The sequence below is a fragment of the Furipterus horrens genome, unplaced genomic scaffold (genome assembly GCF_987537825.1).
Source record: "Furipterus horrens unplaced genomic scaffold, mFurHor1.1.pri manual_scaffold_12, whole genome shotgun sequence".
Lineage (NCBI taxonomy): Eukaryota > Metazoa > Chordata > Mammalia > Chiroptera > Furipteridae > Furipterus > Furipterus horrens.
In genome coordinates, this window is record NW_028327182.1 from 5323659 (window position 1) to 5349726 (window position 26068).

The 26068-nt window shown below is 43.8% G+C and overlaps 1 protein-coding gene and 1 pseudogene across 1 annotated transcript in view; both read left to right on the forward strand.

Moving 5' to 3' along the window:
* The first annotated feature begins 2518 nt into the window (after nt 1–2518).
* On the forward strand, nt 2519–2933 carry LOC149995846 (DNA-binding protein inhibitor ID-2 pseudogene; annotated as a pseudogene).
* A 10221-nt stretch (nt 2934–13154) lies between these two features.
* Nucleotides 13155–26068, forward strand: part of INTS6 (integrator complex subunit 6) — a 67573-nt gene continuing 54659 nt past the window's right edge. Inside the window, exons 1-3 of the mRNA XM_090258915.1 lie at nt 13155–13488; nt 13852–13929; nt 14676–14825. Coding sequence (XP_090115041.1) covers nt 13378–13488; nt 13852–13929; nt 14676–14825 — 339 coding nt within the window. The 5' untranslated portion in view covers nt 13155–13377. The remainder of the gene's footprint in view (nt 13489–13851; nt 13930–14675; nt 14826–26068) is intronic.

Sequence of the window (26068 nt, forward strand, 5' to 3'; positions counted from 1 at the left end):
TCCCCCTTCTCCCCTCCTCCTTCATGTTCTGCTTCTTTTGTTTCTGCGTCTGCTTCAAGAAGTCTCTTAACATTTCTTGTAAAACTGGTTTGGTGGTGATGAACTCCTCTAGCTTTTTCTTCTTTGGGAAGTTCGTTATCTCTCCTTTGATTTTAATGACAGCCTTGCTGGGTAATCTTGGTCGTAGATCCTTGCTTTTCATCATTTTGAATATTTGTGCCAGTCCCTTCTGGCCTGCAAAGTTTCTGTTAAGAAATCAGCTGACAGTCTTATGGGTGCTTCCTTGTATGTAACTGTCTTTCTCTTGCTGCTTTTAAGATTCTTTGTTTTTAACCTTTGGCATTTTAATATGATGTGTCATGGTGTGGGCCTCTTTAGGTTCATCTTGTTTGGGACTCTGCACTTCCTGGACTTGAATGTCTATTTCCTTTGCCAGATTAGGGAAGTTTTCAGTCATTCTGTCTTCAAATGGGCTTCATTCCCTTGCTCTCTGGTCCTCCTATGATGCCGATGTTGGTATGCTTGATGTCGTCCCAGAGGTACCTTAAAGTATCTTAATTTTTAAAAATTATTTTTTCTTTTTGTTGTTTCAGTTGGGTTTTCTGCTACCTGTTATTCCAAATTACCAATTAGATTGTCTGCTTCATCTAATTGCTATTGATTTTGTCTAATGTATTCATTCCTGGTTTTTTTATTTTTTATTTTTTTTATTTTTATGGTTTCTACTTCTTTGTGTAAGTTCTCACTGATTTTATTTATTCTTTCCCTAAGTTCATTGAACATCCTTATAACCAGTGCTGTGAACTCTGTATCTGATAGATTACTTGCCTCCATTTTGTTTAGTTCTTTTTCTGGAGTTTTTCCCAGTTCTTTCATTTGGGACATGTTTCTTTGTTTCCTCTTTTTGACTGTTTCTGTTTGTTTCTATGTATTAGGTAGATCTGCTCTGTCTTCGCATCTTGGCAGAGTGACCTTGTGTAGTAGGTTTTTGGTTAGGCCCAGTGGTGCGGACTCCCTGGTCACCTGAGCCAGGTGCTCCAGGGCATTCCTTATGTGGGTTGCGTGTGCCGTCTTATTGTAGTTGAGCCTTGATTGCCTTGACCTTCAGGCTGGCTGGCTGACTGTGAGGACTGGCCTTGGTTACAGCAGACGAGCTGCAGTGTGGGGGTGACCCCACAGACTGGGATGCACCCTGGCAGGACTCCGGTGCCTGCTGAGTCCACCCTTTGGGTGTATCATTTGTGGAGCTAATTGGGTGGTGCTCTGATGTGCCCTGAAGTTGGCCATTGGGTGTGTTGGTTCTGGGGCCTCTTGGGAGGAACTTCCACACAAGCCCAGGTCAGCTACTTTCTGTGCCTGCCCAGGGCCACCTGGTAGGAGCTACAGTGTTATCTGTGGTTGGAGGTCCCGGAGGAGCTATGCTGCCAAGTGCTTAGCAAGAGGTACAGGGCATGCTGAGGCCAGCTGCTGCTTGTATGGGGTTTGTGGATCTTGGGAGAATTTAGGAAAACCTGCAGCATGGACCAAGGCTGGCTGCTTATGAGGAACAGCTCCTAAAAGAGGTTTGGGCTGGTGTATGAGTTGTATCTCAGAGAATCACCAAGGTGGATGCTCTTGATAGAAATTCAGATTAGGCGCCCACCTTCACCTGCAGGCTGGATTGGGGGAGAGCTCAGCAAAGGAACCAATGGGGCCCCTATTGGTTCTGTGGGGGTGGAGGGCTCAACAAAGGAACACTGGGGCCTGCCAGCATTGATTTCATTTTTAAATGATGCTTTGCAAGGATGTTATAGAAATACCTTGAGCTGTGTATAGCATTAGGAGGAATACACTTACTTAAGGAGGAAAAAGGGTCAGTTATAAGATGTATCCTGAAATAGACATGCCTAGAACTCCCCCCTCCCCCTTTAAGTTCACTTATTAAAATAGTCTACTAGCCTCAAACAAAATATTTTGTAATCTTAGGCGATACCTTAGGTATTGTCAACAACCAAGTAACAACGTTAGATTGTATCCATTCCTTGTTTGCCTGCTGTGTACCTGTTTTGCAACACGCTGCCAGAGCTTGGACAATGCAGTAGATGAGACGCCTTGATGCCCTTAAGGACTTAAAATTGAGGCCTTGTATTATTAGAAGTATTTAACGATGGTGTAGCTTTTTAAAATAAGAATTTTCCTTTGATAGCTGTAAAATGACAGACACACCTACATACTCTAACAAAAGTATTGAAATGTAATTCAGAAAAAATGAAAGCCACTATAAAAAATGTATTTTAGTAGTTTCCTGAAATCTGCTTTATTGAAATTGCCTTGAAAATATTTTTATACCTGAGAAAATAAGGCAGAACACACTTTAAAAAGTAGTTTGTCCATAATGAGTATGCATTTTAATTTCGTTTTAAAAATCTGATTCACCGTGAGCTGAGCCGATGCCCAGTGCTGGAAGCTCCGCAGGCTGCACGGCCTGAGCTTCAGGGCCGTTCTGCTCCGGGTCCTGCCTTCCTTCCCCACGGCCAGCATGAAAGCCTGCAGCCCCAGGAGGTCTGTTAGGAAAAACAGCCTTTCGGACCACAGCCTGGGCCTCTCGCTGCCAGAGCAAAGCCCTGGGGACGACCCGATGCGTGGGCTGTACAACCTGAACGACTGCTACTCCGGGCTCAGGGGGTTGGTTGCTGCCCAGCATCCCCTGGAAGAAGAAGGTGAGCAAGACGGAAATCCTGCAGCACGTAACTGGCTACACCTTGGACCTGCGGATCGCCCTGGACTTGCACCCCACTACTGTCCGCCTGCACCACCACCAGCGACCTGGACAGAGCCAGGTGTCCAGGGCGCCGCTGACCGCCCTGGACACGCACATCAGCCTCCCGTCCCTGTGGGCTTCTGAATTCCCTTCCGAGTTAATGTCAAAAGACAGCACAGCGCCTTGTGACTGAATAAATGATGTCTGTGATTTTTTTGTTCTCTCTGCACAACCCAGAGGAACTGACTTTTCAAACCTTTCACAAGGAGGACAATATGTTGAATGGAACGTTAAAAAAACTCCTTGCTCTCTCGCTTCTGCTTCTGGTACCCCTATGATGCCGATGATGTTATGCTTCCCACTGCCCCAAAAGTCCCTTAAAATATCCTCATTTAAAAAATTCCTCCTTCTTTTTGCTTCTTTGACTGGGTGTTTTCTGCTGCCTTGTCTTCCAAATTGCTGATTTGATCCTGTACTTCATCCAACCTCCTGCTTATTCTTTCCGGTGCCGTCTCCTTTCAGATATTGTATTCTTCATTTCTGAAGGGTTCTTTTATGGTTTCTATGCTTGTTTGTTTGTTTCATGCTGTCGAGGTTCTCACTAAGTTCCTTACACATCCTTATAACCATTTCTTTGAACGCTGTATCTGGTACATTGTTTGGCTCCGTTTCATTTAGCTCCATTTCTGCAGATTTCTCCTGCTCTTTCCTTCGGGGCATGCTTCTTTGTGTCCCCATTTCAGCTGCCTCTTTGTCTGCGTCTATGTATTAGGCAGATCTGCCACGTCTCCCAGGCTTGGTGGGGTGGCCGTACGGAGCAGGTGTCCTGTGGGACCCGGTGGCACAGCCTCCTCGATCCTCTGATCGGGGCGCTCCAGGAATGTCCCTTGTGTGTGTGGGCTATGTGGGGCCTTCCGTTGCAGGTGAGTCTCGATTGCTATTGGCTCACTCACGTGCGGGGTCACCCCTCAGGCTGGCTGACTGGGAGGATCGCCCCGATCACAGTGGACCAGCTGCCGTGCAGGCGCCGGCCACGCAAAGCAGATTCGCAGCGGCAGGGTCCGGCGCCTGCAGAGCTCTCCCTCTGGACGTGTGGCCTGGGAAGCTGATCGGGTCCTGCTCTGGTGTCGTCTGAAGCTGCCGCTGGGCCTGCTGGTGGTGGGGCCTCTTGGGAGGGCCTGTGGTGCAGGCCAATGGCAGGCGCTGCCTGTGACTGGCCCTGAGCAACCTGTTCGGAAGTACCAAGCAATCCCGTTTGTGGCTGCCTCTGCTGGGCCTGGGTGTGAGCGAGAAGGACCAAGCTGTGCACTAACACTGGCTTCCACCAGTAGCGAACCTGGAACAGGTTAGCAAAGGCTCAAGTTCCCCCGAGATCCACCTCCGCCCGCCTCCACCTTCTGTCTGCCTGTTAAGCTCAGTCACTGGAAAAGCCGGTGGTGGTACTCAGGTTGTGCGAGGTAGGTTCTCAGTGAGTCACCAGATTGAGACAGGTGCAAACTTGGAGCCAGTGCTGGGTCTGAGGCCACTCAGCAAGTCCCAGGGTATACCAAGTCCAGCTGCTGCCCGCTGGGTGCCTGCAGACCTTTGTGGTGGGGAGCAGTCTCAGAAAGTCATCAGCGTGAGGCCAGCATGGTTGATCAGGCACAGACAGACCAAGATTTGGCCACGTGACAGGAAGGCTCTGCACTGATCTGGCGTGAGGGAAAAATGGCCCCTGTCCTAGAACCACCCAACACAACCTGTCCCAGGTTCTGCCAGGAGCCCCAGTTCAGGAGGGCAGGGCCCCCAGCTGTTGGGACGGCGGGGCCAGTGAAACTCCTGTGAGGGGGAAGGCCTGGGTGAAAGCTGGGGGAGTGGCCCCTGCCCCAGAGCCACACAACTGTCTTTCCTGGATTCCGCCCAGAGCTCCTGGGTGCCTGCTTGGCAGGGCAGGGCTGGACCACCAGGAGTCAGGAGAGTGGGGCCCCTGGAAGACCAGAGGGTGGGGCTGATTTTCCGTGGAGGGGAGAGACACCAGTCAGGTGCTCAAGGAAGTGGGAGGAATGGCTCCTGCCCCAAAGCCGCGCAACTCGGTCCCTGGCACCCCAAGTCTCTCTGTACCTCTAACCCTTGGCCAGGGCGGGGACTCCTCAGCAGCGTGTGAGGTCTGCAGGGTGGGGCCATTTGCGTCCCTCCACACTGATGTTTCAAGGAGGGGAGTGTTCTACCCAAGATAGATGGGGGTCTGCAGTGTGGGAGAGGGACTCAGCACAGGGATGCTGGTGGCTGTCCTTTCAGCTTGCCCCCAAGAGCAACAAACTCTAGTCTCTCCTCACATGACCCTTTAAGGGAGCCCAGGGAGAATGGCTGCCAATGGGGTTTTGTGCGCTGACCCTTTATGAGGGTGCCTGCATCTCCACCAGACCCGTCTCTACCAGGCACACAGAACCCTTGTTGATGTTCACAGCCAGATGTTACGTGGGCACCTCTTCCTGGGCTGCGGTGCGCTGGGCTATGGAGGTGAGGCTCCCCACACTGCTCAGGGGGAACCTTTGATGCTGCGTGTCCCTCCAGAATCTCAGCTGCTAGTCTCTGGGAGCAGGGCCGGCTCTTTTTGTGTCCCCGCCCTTCGTCCAGTCTCCAGGCGGCTTCTTCTATAAATTCTTGGTTGTTAAGAGTTCCGTTCAGCTGGCCTTCAGTTGGTTATTCAGGTTGATTGTTTTATATTTTAAAGATTATTATTTTTAGAGAGAGAGGGAGAGAAACATCGATAAATTGCCCACACACCCGCAACCTGGGGCCTGGCCCACAACCCAGGCATGTGCGCCCTGACTGGGAGTGGAACCAGCGACCTTTCAGTTTGCAGGCTGGTGCTCAATCCACTGAGCCACCAACCAAGGCATTGTTCTATTTTTGTTGTAATTCTAGTATGGCCTTGGGGGGAGGTGAGTGTAACTCCCACCTACTTCGCTGCCATCTTCCCCAGTTATGACCTCTGCCCTGCCCCCTCCTGTTCCTGAGACCTATCAGACATACCTCTCCAGTGTCTTTATAGTTTCCCCCTGCTCTTTCTCTACCTAGAAACATGTTTAGGTTCTTCCCTGGCCTTAAAATAAAGGTCCTCTTTGGTCCTGAGATACTATCCCATTCTCTTTTTTTAGTGCAAAAAGGGAAATTTATAGTCTATGGCTTTAGTTATTCCCTACATTCCCAGTGATCTAATTAACATTGTTTCTTTTGTCTCTATATTCTAGTAACAAGACCCTCGTGAAAGTCAACCATAGCTTTCTCAAATCTAATGTCTTCTGTTCAAGCTCGACTTTGATGTTTCAGTAATAAAAAAAAAATCATTTCTGAAATTGCTTTGGCAAGTTGAGCTCCTGGTTGCTCACCTTGTTCTCTACTAATTACTGTGGTTTCTCTTCCTTGTCCTCTTATGTCAAAGTTCTCCGTAACATTCTAAACTTTTTTGGCATTTATCAAATGCCACTCCGTGTTTTCGTCATTTCTCTGGTATAGGTTTGAAAGGAAATCACCTAGCCCCACCACCTTTATTCCCCTTCTGTTTTTTGTCCAGAGCACTTATCACTATCTGACATAATATGTAGTTTACATCATTAATATGTTTCTCCTCCTCTCCATTAGGGCCGGGATTTGGGACTTTTTTGGTCACTAACGCATCTCTAACACTCAGAACAGTAACTATTGTTCAAACAATAGTTTTTGAACTAATACAAAAGATTTACTTATAGGGCTGTTCAATGCATCATTTATAAAACATCTGGAAATAAAAAAATATTTAGTAATAAGAGAAAAAATGGTGATACACCCATAAGATGGAATATTATGCATTCACTAAGTCTTATTTTAAAAAAATTAATGAAAAATGCTAACATTAATAGTGGAAAAGATGCAGGATAGAAAAGAATCTATGAAGTGACCTCAATTTTTTTACTATATTATCAGTGGCTATGTCTGGGTAGACATTAAGTGATTTTTGTTTTCCTCTGTTATTTTTGCACTTTGTGAGAAATTTAAAGCAAATCTTTTAAATATATTTAAAGTAAGAAAATCATAAAGCTTTGAAAAAAATGCTTCTTCATCCAGTGGCTTTTTTTCCTTCTTCTCTAGTCTGAATTTCTCACTTCAGCTGGAGATACGATGTGTACTTATCTTTTGGCACTGACTATACGTTGGCTATTATTATGTACCTGTGTTTTCTCTACTAGGCCCCGCACTTCCTGAAGTCAGAAGTCATGTCTTATTTATAATTTTCAGAGCCTTCAACACTTGTATTTATATTCAATAATGATTTAAAGAATACTGAAAATGTTCCAAAAGCCAGAAATAACACAGTTATTTGCGTAGGGAAAATAACAAATTATGTAATTTTCTTATAGTGACCTGATGTCTCTGACGATGTCTCATGTTTAAAGCTAGACTAGAATGATGACCGTAGTACAAGCATTTTTCAGGGTCTGGCCTAGCTCTCCGTTGCCTTTGTTTGTTTTTATTAGCTGTTGGTATAGTATAGGGAAACTTGATTCTGGAGTAAATTTGGGCACACAGATTGACACATTAAGTTAGGCTAGGCAGGTATAACAGAGAGATCATGGTACGCATGGATCCAAAACACATGGTTCAAATATGACAAGTTTATTTCTTGTTCTTAATTAAGGGTGGGTGTTCTTGGTTGGCAGACAGGCTTCCTCCACACACTTCCAGTTCCAGGGTCTTCCATTTTATGGCTTCCCAGGTTATACCTATGTCCACTGTACGCTAATTTTAATTACTAATCTCTGCCTTCAGTAGGTTAGGTTATAAATTCAGAAAGGGCTTAGAATTGCCAGATTCAGCAAATTAAATACAGGATGCCCGGTTAAATTTGATAACAATTTAGAATTAGTATGTTCCATGTAATAGTTAGTACGTATACTAAAAATTATGCATTACCTGAAATTCTACTTAGATCTTGAGTCCTGTATTTTATCTGGCAATGATTTGACGGTATTAGGTCTATCTCATTTAACACTGAGTCCCCAGTATCTAAAACAGTACCTGTTGACTTTACAATAAATAAATCTCTCAATAATATTTAATGAATAATTGGTGTTCTGCCTATCAAGGAGAACTTGTATCAGCAAAGAATATTTATTATTAGAACAATACTGGTATTAATAAAATATGTATTAAGTATCAGCAAATAATACATATAACAGATCAGACTTTAATATGTATTAGCCTTTCAAACCACAAATGTTTTACTAAAAATCAGTGAAGTAAATGGATAAAATTGTCTTTCCATAGACATCTGCACGGTCTCTCACGTCCTCAGGTCGCTCCTCAGATGTCTTTTTCAACGATGCCGTCCCTGTTCTCCATGTCTAACACCGCGACGCTTCTCCCTCCGCGACACTTCAGTTACCTTTCCACACTTCATGCTTCCCCCTTAGCGCTTACAGTAAACACGCCCCGTGGTTCACTTAGCTTACTGTCCACCTCTTCCGCTAGACTGTAAGGACAGGCATTTTCCTTCCTGTTTTATTCACTGATAAATTCCCAGCTCCTGCACATATTTGAAATTCAATAAATATTTGAAAAATGACCGAATACACACCACTGGTTCTTATTAGAATTTGTGTTACCAGTGGTTTGATGATATTCACTTTACCTGACACAAGATGGAGTTAATCTAAAAAGTAGAATTCTGCCTGCATATACTCATACCGCCCAGTCCTGTCAATTCCATCACCTCAATGTCCTTTATAACATTCTCTTTACCTTCCCCGTTGCTTCTGAAAATGAATCTGATTCATCAGTTTTTGTTAGAATAGCTACAACAGTTTAATCACCATTCTTTCAGGTTTCACATCATTTACTCATTTCCTTTAAAACTGGAGCCATCGTCCCTAGTGCACTGCTGGCGGGAATGCAGACTGGTGAGGCTGCTGTGGAAAACAGCGTGGAACTTTCTCAAAGAACTAAACATGGAACTACTTTTCGACCCAGCGATCCCACGGCTGGGAATATACCCTAAGAATCCTGAAATCCTAATTCAAAAGAGCCTGTGCACCCCGATGTTCATAGCAGCACTATTTACAATAGCCAAGTGCTGGAAACAACCTATGTGCCCATCTGTAGATGAGCGGATCAAAAAACTGGTACATTTACACAATGGAGTGCTACGCAGCAGAAAGGAAGAACTCCTACCCTCTGTGACAGCATGGATGGAACTGGAGAACATTATGCCAAGTGAAACAGGCCGGGCAACGAAAGACAAATACCGTATGATCTCACCTATAAGAGGAACCTAATGAACAAAATAAACAACGATCAATAGAGCCAGAGACATGGAAACAAGGGACAGACTGACAGTGACCAGAGGGGAGGGGGGAGCTGGAGGAGTGGGGAAAGAAGGGGAAGGGACTATTCAAGGAACTAGCATGAATGACCCATGGACGTCAACGGGGTGGGAGCTGACTGTGGGTGAGGGAGGGGGCGGCAGGGCAGGGGAGAGCACTGGGGGGAAATGGGACAGCTGTAACAGAACAACAATAAAAAACCCAATAAAATCGGAACTACCGCATTTGGGCAGCGCTCCTTTGAAAACAACAGCAAAGAGCAAGCCTTCTCCCACTCACCTCTTGTGACCAGCGCCCCCCCAGAAAAGTCTTCCCCACTGGCCGTGACCGCACAGGGCTTGGCACATGAGCCTCCAGCTAGTTCTGCCCCCAGCACTGCGAGCGCTGCTTCTTCAGTTGAAATCTGATGAAATACTTGGCTTGCATTGAGAGGCCACGTTTTACAAAAATAAACCTGCACAGAGCCACAGTCTTTCTAGAATCACAGAGACCAACTGAAGAACATATTTCTTCTTCTCATCTTGTGCTTTAGTCCAAGGCCTAAGCTTACCACGAAGAACAGTGGGAATCTCCAGCACTATTTAGTTTTCTTTTTTTTTTTTGTCATAGTGGAATTCAAGTAATTTACATAAACATATGATGCAAATATGCTGTTAGCTATACTGGTGTCACATTTATAGTTTTTTTCCCCTTTAGTTTGCAGATTTTAGGAGTTTAAGAAATGTAATAATTCTAAGGGTAATACTAGATGCTAGATATATACATTACTTTTATACTTTAAGTATAAAGTTCTTAATCAGCATTATTTATAATATTCACCTGAAGAGCTTTTTCAAAAATAAGATGACCAGGGCCCATCCCAATTCTACTGGATCGCTTTCCTCTGGCTTTGGGGACTCAGGCCATTAGTATTACGTTGAAGCTCTACAGGTCATGCTGATGGGCACCACCTGGCCCAGAACTGCTGCTTCAAGCCACCATCAATCAATAGCTTAATTGTCAACCAGAATCACTAAGAATAAACTTGGCCTATTTCACAATTTTGTCTAGGGATAGCACAATGCTCCTGGTTTCTGACTGGCTCCTGACTTGCTATGTGCGTCCTGATTTCTTCCCTGTCCTGCCTCCGGGCCTGGCCTTCCAAGCCCTTCTGGGCCTCTGACCTGGAGGCCTGGCCTTTGCTCTCAGGTGCCATCGCAGGCACAAGTTCTGGCTCCACGCTGGCTCCCTGGACTTGGCTCTCCTGATCTTTGTCTCGAATCCTGGCTCTAAGGACCGTAGCATGACAATCTGCCAACTCCACTGAGTCGGGGAAGGAAGAGCCATGATGGCTGCGAAATGATTTCAAGTAACTGTGAGAGGTAAGGGCATTATTAATGTATGCTTATCTACCTCAGTAGTGTAGCATGATTCCCTTCACTTCCTGCTTTGTACACAGCAACCCAACTAAAAACTCTGTAACTTATATGGGAAAAAAGCCCTTAGCCTGGAATGAAGGACCTTTACTCTCTCCCTCTGACCTTCCCTTTACGGATCTTCTCTGGCCTTTGTGTACCTGGCGCTCCAGCCTCGCAGAACTTGACTGTTCCCCCGGAAAGCCATTGGCAATAGTGTGCGAACTTCCTCCCTTCACTACATCTTCATGGCTAGGACTCTTCCACCGGCAGCTTCCTCTTCCTTCACCCACATGCCTGAATCCCACCAATCCTTTCAAGCAGTAGTTTTCAAATCTGAGTAACATACAAGACATTCTGATGACTCTATGGAATACATTTTTGGCCAGGCAGGGGTCCATGAACCACCTGAAAAGGACTGATAGGGAAAACGTGAAGATCAACTCCACAAACATCTTTCAGTTGCAAATGACCACTTTGAAGGACTAATTTTGTCTTTTGAACTGCAAAAACGATCTGTATATCATTAAAAGGAAAACAAAAATTTTTAAGCACTTAAGAACTTTGTTTGGAGCTCCAGGTCCAGGACCCATTTTTTTTAGAAACACTGATTTCAGGCACAGCTTAAACATACTGATCCTGGGGAATGCTCCTTCATCGGTCCAGGGTAATAACTTTTTCTTTCCTTAGTACCTAATCACTTCCTGCCTTGTAGTAGCTAATAATGGTATTTCTTTTTTTTTTTTTTTAAGAAAAACCATAAGCTCTTGAAGGCAAGGACCACATTTTTATCATTTTTTAACTCCACTGGCCCTCAGCAAATCCTGGTTGTAAGGTCTGTATTTCATCTTATTTCGCAGTCCAAACTTCTTAAAAATATCTCCTTCTTTTGTGGTACATACAGCATATTACTGGAATAGCCCTATTCCAACAAAGAGTCCAGAGGTTGTCTTAAACCTTAGGAAAAGTCCAAGTTGTGAAACTCAGCTTTTCAAGTGCCACAAGGCATGTCTCTTCCGTGTTAATGTCAATAGGGGCAATAAAAAAAAAAAAAAAATCCGTAGGTAAATAATTAAGAATTTCAAGGTTGAGGGTAAAAAAAAAAAAAAAGAAAAAAGAAAATACGAGGCTCGTCGGAGAGGTCTCATAAATCCCCATACAGTGTCACAAGGGCTGTGATGTCCCTAACGCAGCTTGTGTTTCAGGCCGCGCTCCGTCTTTAACTCGCGCATTTGGGGAAGCGGTTTTCCTCGGACACTCAGGATTCCGCGCTGCAGGCGTGAGGGCGGGCAGGGGCTGGCCTGAGCCTGCGACTTCTTCCCGGTCACAGTAGTCGCACAAGCCCGGGACAACACAGCGAGAGGACAGGCAGGCGGGGTCACGCGACCCCGGGCTGTGCCGCCTGAGCCAGCTGAAGGCAGTTTTTCATTTAAAACCACCGTGATGGATGATGCCTGGCCAGGTCCCCTTCCCACGAGCAACCGTGGTTTGGGGGAGGTATTCCTTTGGGTAGTGCCGGTTATTTCCCCCCGAGGCCGGCACGGGCCGCAGATGGTTCGTCGGGCTGTCCCCCAGGCCATTTTAGGGCTGAGTTAGAAGTGGCTTGTCCCCTTTTTTGGCGGGACCTGCAACGAGAAGCTTCCCTGCCTGCTCAGGGTCCCCCCACCTCCGCTGCGCCCCAAGGCCGAGGAAGACCAGCGCAAGGGAGGTCGGCCGCCCGTCCTCGCTCCCCAGCGGGAGCGGTGTGACTCGCGGAGATGAGTCCCCGGTCATAAACAAGCTCTCACTTCCCTTCCCCCGCCCCGGGCCCGCCCACGCCGGGGCCGGCCCTCGAGGCCCGGGCAGCCGCTCCGCGGACCGTGGGCGCACCGCCTTCCCCTATCCCGGCGTTGGATCCTTAACTGACCCCCTCCTTACTCGCCCCCCGGGGAAGGGGTTTGCTACAGCGACCTCGGAAGGGAAGGTGAGCCTAGCGTCCACTTCCCTTCCCCCGACCCCTGTCACCTCCACCAGCCAAGGAGAGTCCCGCGGCCCTGACGCGCAGACGCACGGCCGCAGCCGCCCTGCGCGCGCCTACGCGGTGGCGGCCCCCACCCCGCGATCCTTCCGCCGCCCGCCCGTCCCCGCCCCTTCCCGGAGCCCGCCTCCGCGTCTGCGACCGCCCAGCTGACCCCGCCCGCTCGCTCCCGCGCGCACCCGATGCCCCGCCTTCACGCGTGCTCACTAACAGTTCCTGGAGCCGGCCTCCTAGCTTCCCCCTCCCCTGAGCTGTTTGAATATGCTAATGAGGGGCTTGGGAGCGGCCAATGGGGTCGCGGAGCGGTGCGTCACGTGGCGCGAGGACGTGTCAGGGGGCGGAGCCTCTGCGGCCCCTGCCCGAGTTAAAACCGGAGTGTGAGAGAGAAAAGCGCTTCAGTAGCGAGAGGGGCTGAGAAAGTGGTGACACCGCCGGGGTGCAGAGGGAGTCCCTGAAACTTCTCCCAACAGCCCCGGGGCCAATCTCCCTTCAGCCCCACTGCCCTCGTCGTCAGCTCCCCGGTCCCCGCTCCCTGCATCGGGGGTGGGGGGGGGAGGCAGGCCCGTCTCCCGCTGGGACACACACGGGGACCGGGAGCACCGGGAGCGGGGACGGGACCCCCGAGGCGGGGTGGGGGGGGCGGACGGACCGACCGACAGACGGCAGGCAGGCAGGAGGAGGCGGAGACGGGGGTACGCCGGGGAGGACCGGGTCTGGGAGTTTCCTCCCAACTACCGGGGGAGAAAGTCCCCGCAGCCGGAGGGAAGACCCAGACGGTGTTTTCCACTCGGGGAGCGCGCTCCCCCGCCCCGCGTAGCGGCGGCGGCCGCCAGCGGCGCCTGCACCTCGGCCGTCTCCTCTCTCTCCGCTGCCCCGGCCAGCACTATGCCCATCTTACTGTTCCTGATAGACACGTCTGCCTCTATGAACCAGCGCAGTCATCTGGGCACCACCTACCTGGACACGGCCAAAGGCGCGGTAGAGACCTTCATGAAGGTACCGAGCGGCCGAGCCCGGGCGGCCCCGCGGGCGGCCGGGATGGCGGGGAGCGCGGCCGGGGGCGGCGAGGCGGAGGTGCCGGGGACCTGACTGCGGGCGCCGCCGGGCTCGGGGGCCCCCTCCCCCACCGCGCGGGCGGGCGGGCGGGCGGGCGCTCGGCCCGGGCCCCGGCTCGGGCTCCCGGCCCCCGGCGGGGTGGAGGAGCCGGTGTGGGTGCGGGGGGCGGCGTGGAGGGGGTGGCCGCTGCGTGTGCGGTACTGTGGGGGAGGGGGCGGCGGGGCCGCGGGGCGCCCCTTCGCCGCCCGTAACCTCGCCCGTGTGCTTCCCTCTCGCCCGCCCCGCTCGCCTGCTCGCCCGCAGCTGCGTGCCCGGGACCCCGCCAGCAGAGGAGACAGGTATATGCTGGTCACTTTCGAAGAGCCGCCCTATGCCATCAAGGTAACAGCCCTCGCCCTCCCCCTCCCCTTCCCGTTCCTTCCTCGCTGCCCTCCCCGCCCCCCCCATTCACCCTTCATTATGCGCCCCTCCCCCACCCGCTGTGCCCTAGGCGCTGAGGTCCTCTCCCCTGCGGACGCCCACCCCGCCCCCGCCCCGGAGCGGCCTGGCGCGGCGCGGAGCCGCGGGGCCGCCGCCATCCCCTCCCCAGCGCGGCCCGGCGGCGGCGGCGGCGCTGCGCTGCGCTCAACATGGCCGACATTCCCCTCCGCGGCGTGAGCGGCAGCAATGAACTGTGGGGGATGTCGGGGCCGGGGAGCCCGGTGACAGCGCGCCCGCCGCCGCGCCGCGGCCCGGGCCGGCGTTGAAGGGGACCCGGCGCGGGGGGCCGCGGGGCCCGGTCTGCCCCCTCTCCCCGCGGCGCCGCGGGGCCGCGGAACTTCGGAAGGCGCGTTCGCGTCCGCTCCCACGGGCGCTCTGCATCCCCGCGTTTGGCGCGTGAGGTCGGGGAGTCGGGTTCCCGGGCAAGTTAGGAAGTCGTCCGGCCGGCCAGGGCGCTGGGCGGGCAGGCTCGCGCCCGGCCCCCGTTGGGGGACAGTTCCTGCCACGGCGCTGAGGTGGTGACACCTCCATCACGCCGCAGTGGGAAGGGGAGCAGCTCCTCGGTGAGCCGCCGACTGTCGTGGTCGTCCGTGGATACGTGGCTTTCAAATGCGAGAAAAAACCAAATCTTCCGTTTTTCTTTTCAGGCCGGATGGAAGGAAAACCATGCGACGTTTATGAATGAGCTGAAAAACCTTCAGGCTGAAGGACTTACGACTCTTGGCCAATCCCTAAGGACAGCTTTTGATTTGTTAAATTTAAATAGATTAGTAACTGGCATAGACAACTATGGGCAGGTAGGTTGACTGTTAAGGTGGAAAACAGTTGATTTTTCTTTTTGTGGAAAAAACACAACCCTGTCCAAAAACTATATAACGTGGAGTCCAAGTGTAAAACACTTCAGATTAAAGTAAGACATGCACATAATACAAAAGCGAATCCCCGACCGGGACCATTCTGTACGTGGTGTTACAGCTCTTTTTTCCCTTCTTCTAATGTGTTCGTATTCAGAATTGAAACTGAATTCTTCGCTGTAATGTTGGCATGAATTTGGTTTTAATGCCTTTCACTCATCACACCAAAGGGTACACATCCCGCCTGACCACGCTCAACTCTTCTGATTCTCTGCCTAGAGGCAACGAGTCAGTAGTAATTTACAGACACTAGTTAGTGGTCTTCGTTTCTATGGTAGTAAGTGTCACAGGAAATCATTCTGTCTGTGGTGTCAGGGCTTAAGGTAACCTAACCATATTGTAAGGTAGGATTTCCATTGGAGTGCAGCAACGCCCGGTACATTAATGCTTCTCAGCTTTTGAACCTTGTGCAGTAGGCGACTATGCAGGAAGAATTCTGAATTCGTTCCTGAATTAAATGGCAGGTCCAGAGTCTGTCTGTTTTATGTAGTTTTCTCTGAAGCCTTGGAGAAGAGGCTGCTCCTTACTCCCTAACCTCCCACTTCCTCCCTCTACTGCACTTTTTCTTTTTTTTTTAAATCTATTTGAAAATGAAACGAGGTTTAAATCACATGATGGTTCACTGTGGAATAACATAAAGTAGTCTGTTACAACTTCCTGAGATTGCAGGCCTGGAAAAGAAAAGATGTATATGTAGTATTACACATAGAAGAATATTAAACCTAAGGAGTTTAATTTTTATGCGGTAGTGCCAAGCACCGTTATCACAAAAATACATTGAGGTCCACATTTTGTTCTTTTCTGCAAGTTTCATGAGCCACTGTTGTAATGAGTTTCACAAATACTGGGGGAGCCATCTCCTTACTACCGCTTGTGGTTGATCTATATAGAAAGAAACAATTTTTCCTTTGGTTTAGAAATGTTTGTACTTCACTTCTTAGGGAAAACTTAACCATATAGCATTTAAAGGAGTTGCCATTCAGAGTCACTTTGTTTCTGTTTTTATCTAATAGCACTTCCTTGTTTAAGTAAACCTGTATCACCACATTAATCTTTTGGTTCCCCCCTCTGTGTTGCTTTGTTTTGCAACTCAGTAATTTAGGCAGATTTGCCATGAGTTTTTCAAATTGTTTCTGTAAAATAATGATCTCTTTCCTTTTCATATTCCATTATCATAGGAAGTACTGTACAGTCTTTCATTGATTAAGGTTTCTATCTAAATTTCTTTCAGTTCAAAAACAAATTTGAAACTTGCCACTGTTTGGTTAGTTATCCTTTTTTGGCTTGTTGGGTTGTCAGTGTAGCAGAACTATTGATTTCCTATTTCTCTGCATCACATTTCATAAGTGGGAAAGGCATATAGACACATTCATTTGCTACAAGCGAATTAAAGACATTTCTTAGAAAAACTGGTTATCGTGAAGGAGGACATTTGTAATTTACACCTGTATTTTCCTTTTCCCAGTTGCCATCTTCCACTGGAATTCATTTAATTTCTTGCTGATAAAAAGTTAGAGAGAGTCTGAGGTGGAAGGTGGTCCTGCTCTGTTACCACTCTGACCAAGAGGAGAGCCTGGAGATGAGGCTGTTTTTGCATTTTAGGATTTAATAATTCAAGAAGGGGGAGGGGTGATACTTCTCTGTTATTAGATGAATAAGCAAGGAGGCCTGAAGTGGATCATAAAAACGACACTAGCATTAAACTAATTTAGGAAGCCACAATTTCTAAATGCAAATGATTGAGTAATATGTTTAGTGAGAAGAAAACATCTTTCCAGAAGATATTTTTCATCACAAGACTTTTTTTTACTCATTTAGATAGTATACATTTACAGTTCAATGAAAGGATAAATAGTGAGGAATTTTGGATGTCTCTAATGTGCAGTACTAAATTTTGTTCGTGTAATTTCTTTTTACTGTAAAAGTATGCCTATTTTCTGTGGAATACCTTTATTCTGTGACCTCAGTGTTTTTACATAAACACTTCCACCATGCTCTATGCTGGGATCTGTGGAGCCTACAGTACTAAATACTTGTAAATAATCTCAGTAATTGAAGGGAATGAAAAAGATGAGATACATGAAAGCATATTGATTTTATAGAGCATCTGAAAGCCTTTTTAAGTTTTTAAATTTCTTAAATATCTAAATATGGGTATATGTGTGTATGTGCATACGTGTGTGTGTATAGAGTCTCAACTGTTCCCCCCACATACATAAGTGATTTTTCCATAACCAGAAGTATTTTTAATATTGACACTGCGTCCGTTAACAAATAAAACATCTTTGAGGTATTAGCTAGGCTACTAACAGAATTTGCAGGGCCTCAGTAAGGTCAGAGTAGCTGAGAACAGAGAGTGATTCTTGGTGAATGTTTTCCTCAAGCACTTTGGATATTCTTCTAAAAAATGGCTTGCATATAGAAGCCCTTATAAATATTTAGTTCTGATAATCAGTACCATTTGCTGATATTTCTACAATCATGGAACAATGTAGCTTTTAATCTTAATTGTAGCAGCACTTTATTAAGTTGCTTATCATTGCAGCTAAATTTGATATATATTTTTTCACGTGTTCACCAGAGTTTCAAAAATAATGCCAATCTTTAAAAAAAAAAGATTTTATTTTTTTTTTCAGAGGGAGGGGAATGGAGGAAGAAAGAGAGGGTGAGAAGAGAAACATCAATTGGTTGCCTCTTGTACGCCCCAACTTGGGGATTGGCCTGCAACCCAGGCCTGTGCCCTGACCAGGAATTGAACTGGTGACCTTTCGGTTCACAGGCCGGCATGCAATCCACAGAGCCACACCAGCTAGGGCTTAATGCTGACCTTTCGAGAGCCACTGAAAATCCGAACCAGCCTTAATATCTAAAGTTAGGGCACGTCTAAAGTTTTAGGAACCTCATTAAAGTTTTATATGTAGATCGGTTTATTTTTCATGTTGTTCCAAATTGTTCTGTTTTCTGTCTTTGTTTTCAGCTTTGTTCCCCCCACCCCCCTTTTTTTGAAATTAGGTTCCAGTTAGGTTTAGATGCTAAATATTATTCTGGCCTGTAATTCATCATTTTTGTCACTGGACTGATTCCAGGCTCTGACTCCTCACTGTACTAGTACCGATGAGCTTGTCCCAGGACTTAGGATGGTATCTGACGCATCGCTCTGTGCCCTGTCCTCCCTGTGAAGATAATTCTTGAACAATACCCTAAAATGAGAGATAATATGTGTTTAATTTTTTGAGGATTTTCAGTGCCAAGTATTTACTTCATTGAAAAATGGTGGCTGTTAAACAAGATCAGATAGAATGAATTTTAGGGAGAATAATTTTAACCAGTTTTATTCTTTAGCATAAAGACCTTTTTGTGAACTTAGCAGAAAATTCAGGTATAGTTCTGAAAGTATTTTTTTTCTTTTCCTTTCCCCAAGCAGTGCCCATTTAGTACCCAGGTAGTGCAAAATATAGACTTAATGTTGGTATGTCAAGTAATGAAATCTTGATTCCCATATGGGTTTTTGTTTTCCCATAGGCTATCAACAAATGTATTAACAACAGTTTGGTATTTAGTGACCTATTAGATATCTTATGGAGAGAAAGTAGATTATACTTAAACATATTACCGTGCTGAATATAAACTGGAAACTTTTAAATGCCCTGAATATTTTCCCTAAATGTAAAATTGTCCAAAGAACACACAGCATCAAATTTACATTCTTAGTGCATTCACATTTTTGTGCAGCCAATCTCGGGGACTTTTTCATCTTGCAAAACGGGAACTACCCCTTAAACAGTGACTCCTCATTTTCCCTCCTCCCAGCCTCTGGTACCTTGTATTCTCCTTTCTCTGAATTTGACTACTCTAGAGATACCTCATGTAAGTGGAATCATACAGTAAGTACAGTTGACCCTTGAACAACACTTGGTTTAGGGACACCAACTCCTGTTTTTGACACCCCCAAAACTTAACCACTAATAGCCTGCTGTTGACCAGAAGTGTACTGACAATGGTCAACACATTTTTGTATGTTATATGTATTATATACTGTGTTTTTACAATAAGATAAGTTAGAGGGAAGAATGTTAAAATCATAAAGAAAAGGTTAGTACTGAAGGGTACATACTTATTTTAAAAAACAAACATATATTACTGAACCCCACACAGTTCAATCCCATGTTCAAGGGTCAACTGTATTTGTCTTTTTGTGACTGGCTTATTTTGCTTAGCATAATGTCCTTAGGGTTCATACATGTAGCATGTCAGTATTTCTTTAAAAGCTGAATAGTATTTCACTATATGTCTATGCCACATGTTGCTTGTCCATTCTGGTGATGGACTCTTGGGTTGCTTCCACCTGTTCTTGGCTGTTGTGAATAGTGCTTCTGTGAACATGGTGGGCAAGTATCAGATCTTGCTTCCAGTTCTTTTGGGTATGTACTCTGAAGTGCAGTTGAGTCATAGATTAAAGCTGTGTCTCAAGTTTTGAGGAACTGTGATATTGCTTCCTGTAGCAGTTGCACTATTTTATATTTCCACAGTGCACAAGAATTCCAATTTCTGCACATCCTTGCCAACACTATTTTCTGATACTAGTCATCCTCAGGGTGCGAGGTGTTACTACTTTATTTGCATTTACCTAATTGTTATTTAGGTTGAGCATCTCTATATTCTGGTTAGACATTTGTACTTTGGCTTTGGAGAAGTAATCCAAGTTCTTTGCTAACTTAAAAATTCTGGATATTTATTCCATATGCGATGTGATTTGCAGATATTCCATCACATTCCAGGGGTTGCCTTCTCAACTCTCCTGACGTGTCCTTTGCTGCACAGAAGTTTTAGCTCTTGCCGTAGCCCAGTTTATCAGCATTTTCTTTGGTTGCCTGCGCTTTTGGCATCGTTCCAAGCAGTCATTGCGGAGTCCAATGTCTTGGAAGCTTCTCCCCTATATTTTCTAGAAGTTTTAGTTTCAGGTCTTACACTTAAGTTTTTAATCCATTTTAAGATTTCTGTGTATTATTTTTAGGGTAAGTTTCCAACATCTTTTGCATGTGGACATCTAGTGTTCCCAACACCATTTGTTGAGACTGTCCTCTCCCCACTCAAAGGTCCTAGCAAGTCCCTGAGCTTTTAAGCTTGGACGTTTTTTCTCCATCTTGATTTAATTGTGTAAAATGAGGGGAATGGCCAGGGATGTGAAAATTGGAATCCCGCTCCTGACCTTAACATTTGCATTACTTTATAACATTGGGCAGTCACTCTACTCCTGTGCCCCTCTGCGGCTTCGTATTCCAAATTGCCAATAGTGAAGCGATAGTACCCTTATTAAAGAATCAATTAGAGGGTTTAGTGGGATGGTATAGTACAATGTATTTAAAGAAATGCTAAGTGCTTGCTCAGCAAGAAGCAAAGCATACTTCTTTCATCAGTAGATTAGTTACCTCCTTGTTTTCATTTTTTTTTAGCTTAAAATTTGAAATTACAGTTTTAAAAATCTAATATTTAAAGCTGATTTTTAGTACATGGTTTAAAATCTATTAGCAGTATATTAAGTATATTTGTGGCTTTGTATTCCTTTTGGGGAAACTGAAAAGTACTATAAGTCGGTCAAGGTTGTCAGATGGCCATTGATAAGCGTGGGATAAAGGACAGGGGTAGTGTTTAAAAAATTTGTTACATGGGAGGTGGATGTAAATAGTTCAGCAGGTGAGTTGGAAAGTCATTGTTTTGCAGGAATAAAAGTTAGAGAAGGAACCCTTAAGAGACAAAAGCACATGCTTTAAGATTCTTTCAAATAGGGAGCTCCCCCTAGTGCATTTAAGGTGAGATTTACCCGAGTTTGACTGCAAGGAAGCTGGAGGAGCACGTCTGGGGGTGAATCAAGGGATATTTTAATGAGGTTTGAGTTGAGCTCAAAGTAGGATGGAATGGATAGGACTTACTTACCATTGGGCACTAATTTTAAGGGTGGTAGTTTAAAAAATTTGAAGATTTATATTTTCTTTGAAAACACTAGATCTAATTTTTCATAATTCTACACTCTTAAGTCTGTTTTCTAAAAGATCTAAAACCACTCTGTCATGATCTTTGAAAAGAAAATAAAGGACATTATTCCATTCTTAATTAGAAATTATTAAGAAATAAGTACAAAAGGCAAAAATAATAGGTTCTATTTCTTCAAAGGATTTTATTTTTTCTTCATGCAAGAGGATGTCAGTGATTATGTATTAAACTATGTACAACTGGAAGTTAAAAGGCCAGGAACAAATCTAATATTTGAAAGAAATCACTTACTCAAATATTTTGAATCGTTTTAGGGTCATTTGTGGTCAGAATTAGCTAAAAGGGTGTCATGGATTACATCAAAGAGGTTGTGCAATATTTTATAACTTATGATTTTCTTAAATATTTAAAATTATTTTAACCGTCATAATCCCATAATCCTTCACCCAAGGTCTTTTTAGTGAACTTTTTATTTATTTATTTATTTTGGTTGATTACATAAACCGGCCATGTTGTTTTCTTAATTAAAAAAAATTTCCTTATATGAACTTTATTTTTGTGTAGCATTATTATTAATCTATTTAACTTAAGCATAGTCACCAGACCATAAATAAAATACTGAAGTTTTGATTTTATTTTTATTTTTAGATTGTAGTATTTATTCCCTGATCTCTCTTCTTCCACCAACCTTTTATTGAGATACAATTAATCCACAGATCCTAAGCCTGTAGTGAATTTTTACATATGCTGTTTTAATGAAATATTTAATCCAATATAAACAAAATATTCTCATTTCCATATGTGATTATTATATGTACACTCGAAAAAAATTGAACTTTTGCATCTACTGACAGAACTTTTCATTGGACTTTCTATAAGTGTTACGATTATTGTTTCATAGGGCTTCAGAATTTGAAGTGACGTTAGAGTTTACTCCATCTCTTTCATTTTATAGATGAAGAAAGTAGGCCTAGCAAAGCTAAATGCTTAATTTTTAAATATTTCTGAAATATTTTAAAGATTGCAGTTGGTTATAGAATAGTTATGCAGATTTTATTAGTAATTTATATAATATTTAAGAATAAATTTTAGTAAAGGTATAACCAGTGGATCTGAGTCCTTTTTTGAGAAGTATGTCTATAATTCTCCAATGAAATAGGCATTCTTTAGCTTCCTCTGAAAACCAAAAGCATTTCATTTTGCCAGTGTGTTATATATGGTCTTGTAACAACCTATCAAACTTGTGTTAGGGTCAGTTGGATTTTCTCCCCACTCCCTTGTCTGGGAAAAACAGTAATTTAAATGTGGGGGATAATTGACAGGATTTTCTTTTTCTTTTTTTTAACCATTATTAATAGGCCCAGATGCTAAAGTGTGCGTTTAATTGCACTTATTGAGTTTTTATTTCATAGTTTATAACACTTCTTATAGTTAATATAGAGCTATTAACCTAGTCAGTTACTTAAAATTGACTTTCTGTAGTATGCTAGCCAGTATTAGTGCTCTAATTATAACTTTGTACTTGGACAGTTTTGTAGTTAATGTATACTTTTCACATAAGATAATTTTGAATATCTCTAATCATTGTGTTTTTAAGATTCAGAAAACTGTTTGGCTTTGAATTCCCACTCCCCCCATGAGTTCCTAGTAAAGCCTAGTAATCTATCAGCCTCAGTTTTCCCACTAAGAAACGGGATAAAAATGTTCTCTTGCAGGCTTGTGGGGAAGAGTAAGTGATATACAACACAATTTATTATTTTAACACATATTACCATTTTTAAAAATTTTGTTTGAATTAAAAAAAATAGAATTATGGTGACTATGTAGTATTTTATCCAGCTTGTTTTAGAATAAACAGTGTAATACTGAACGAAGTGCCTCAGTAGATCTGACCGCGCCTGGCCCTGCCACTTACTAGTTCATGTTGTGTTGACAAGTCCCATAATCACCAAAATTGGCGATAATACCACTTCTGAAAATTTTTAATAAGAATTAGGAATAATATATATTTTTACAAAAATTTTATTTAGACTTTTTGTTGTTGGGAATCCCAAATGTAAGCCCAACTGTGTAGAAATAATATTTGTTAATTATTTGGTAAAATGCTTGGTACGTGATAGGAATTCAGATGATGGTGATGATGATAATCATTTCTAATAGTATGGTAAGCATTTAACTGGGTTAAAACTTTCTAATTTGAGATCTTTGAGGGAAAAAAAACAACACAAAAAAAGTTGTTTGTAATCCACCACAAGAAGCTAGAATTAGCTACTCAGTTGTTCCAGCCAAAGTACAATTTCTTGCCACAGGGACCACGGTGGCTTTTGGTTTTAAATTGAATCTATAAGTTGCTCCAAAAATACTTTTCTGTTGGTGTTACAGAAGATTTTTGCCCAAAATCTTCTTCAAAAACAATAATAGTGAGCACTTAAAAGTTTTTGATTTTCAAAGCAAGAGAGGTTTTGAGCTTCTTTGAGGAGATTTAAATCTGAGTCCATTTCCAGGGCTTTGTAACAACAGTGTATTTTAGAATTCAAGTTGGTGATGGTTGGGGTGGGGTGAGGGCAGGAGGCATTTGTCCAGAAGGAAGGTCCAGTGTAAAAATGCGTGATCCCTTTTATTGTTTGTAATGTAGATTTATTGTGGGGGAAAAGAAGACATAATAGGACAGGCCTAGGAAAGATATAAAGATTTTTTTTTTAATGTGATGATATTTCTTTTTAGGGCATGTGTGATTTGAAATTTGATTATTGGTTTATTGAGAAGTACTTGCACATAAACTGTATTTTAACTTATAATTAGGAGGATTAACTGTAGCAAAAGGACAAATTTACGTCAGCCTAGTAATGTCTTACCACTAGTCTCTATGGACATTTGCTTTTTAATCTATCTAAAAAGAGTATGACGTTTTAACATTTTTTATCCGTAGCTTTGCCCAAATGAACTAGGGGACTCATGGTGGAGGTCTTTGGAAGGATTATAGCATCTAAAATAGTTTAATGTAGAAATGAAAAGTTCTTAGTATTTGAGAAAAAGTAATTGTAGCGTTAGCTGTTAAGTAATATAATTTGTAACTAGTAAATGACAGGATTGATGCTGGCATGTTGAACGAATACTTTCCCATTGTCTTAAATTTGGTAAACCTAATTAGATATTAGGATACACCAACAAAGGCTTCTGGGTATTCTGGATTTTAAACACTGGAAGCATCTAAACAATTATTCTGAAAGGTTCAGAACAATAGTAATTATTATTTTTGACAGTAGATTGTTTTTCATCACTGGAGTTGGAAAAAATGGAGTCTGTAGTGTTCTGTGAAAGGCCGGCTGTGAACACCACGGTGTGCGGTGGTACAAAGGCAGGTCTGAGAGAAGGTGGCAGGGTGTAGAATTACCAGGAATAAGCAGACGATGCCCTGGCCCCTGGTGGTGCCTTAGTTTTGATGGTTCTTGATCATTTATGTACGGTGGCAGGTAATAACTAATGTAAAATTATTAACTTTTGTTGTTGTGCAATTTTAGTTATCAGCCCCTTGAATCAGTAAGTTAGAAGGAGAAACCGAGAAATTGCCGTTAGAAAACGGGGCCTAAATCAGGTAGTAGAAAGAGTAAAGGTCTTTATATCTAAATTTTATGGTTAACCCATAATGGATAAGGTGTAACCCCAAACAAGATTTCTCTGTTGAAGATAAATCCTAATGTAAAAGAGTTATGTTGTTATGTTCTTAGAGCTTCCATTTTTGTGGCGAGAACAGCAATCTAAAACCTAACAATCTTTGTCTTCCACGTATAACATCTGCTTTTTTGTGAGGTTCATTTCTAAGATAAAACCTTGGTGGATTTGTATGTGTAGTTAGGAAGGCAGATATAAATTTTTTTAACTGTAGGTCCAAATATGTGGATATTACTTTGTTTCCCCAAAACGTAATTTTTCAAAATTTAAAATCTTTATACACTTGGGAAGGTATTTGGCACAAGCACCAATAAATGTTTGAATTGGTATCTAGCAAGAATGGATTTCTAGAAACTCATGACTCGTGTGTGTGTGTGTGTGTGTGTGTGTGTGTGTGTGTGTATGCATGCAGTGTGATTGGAGAAATTTAAATATTTCCTAAAAAATCTTACTGAAATTAAAGTATCACCCATTCTCCTAGAAAATGAAAAACCATATATACATATATATTCTTTTACAAAACAGGGACCCTTAACATAATCTCGCATTATGATTTATTTAATTAAATTATTTTCAGGTTGGCCTTCAGCCATAGTCTGTGGGAAACAGTAGCTTCGGTTTTCCCGAGTGCTTACTGTGAGCTTTCCCCCTTTATTAAATGGCATCCTTCTTGCTAACTTCACTGATGCGCAGCACTTATCAGGCAGTTCCCTCCCATCTTCAGTTGCGCCCTCGAGGACGCTTATGAAGAACTTTATGGTCGGATTCCATCTTTTCCATGGAACAGCTTGTGTGTGTGTGAGTGATTCTTTTGAGAACATACTCATATTTGTAGTGTGGATTTTTTAGAAGGAGGTAACCTTAATGGTTAGAGATGTGACTTAACCAGACTTTTGCAAAGGTAATATCTGTGGTAATCAACAACCCACGTAGATAATTAATTTTGATAGGATAGGCAGAGCTGTATGTTTTACTGTAGTCGGATTACTTTTCAGGATCTTATTAATAACTTGTCTGAAAATATGTTTTCATCTTGGCTTTTTTTTTTACTTTTTTTGCCACATTTCTATGATGTTTATTATTACATGCATTGCTGGAATAATGTTTTCCCAAATTAATATTACCCAGCACAGTTAATACAATGAATATATTAAGTTCTTTATCCAGAATATTAGTATTTTTTAAGTAAAATTATGTTTCTGATAACCCTCATTACTCTTTTTATGCCAGTATAAACACTATTTGGCTGCTAATACTTTTAAATATTGCCAAAACCAGCTATTTATTTATTAGAGTGATCTTATTTAAACTATATTCCGGTTCAAATGCAGAACTCAACTTCTGTGCTATTATTGCATATTTAATATTTTAAATATATTGAATTTACATTACTGTCCTTTGATGTACTATACTTAGGTTTAAGAGTTATTGAGTTTCCTTAACATTAATTGTTTTTCATACAG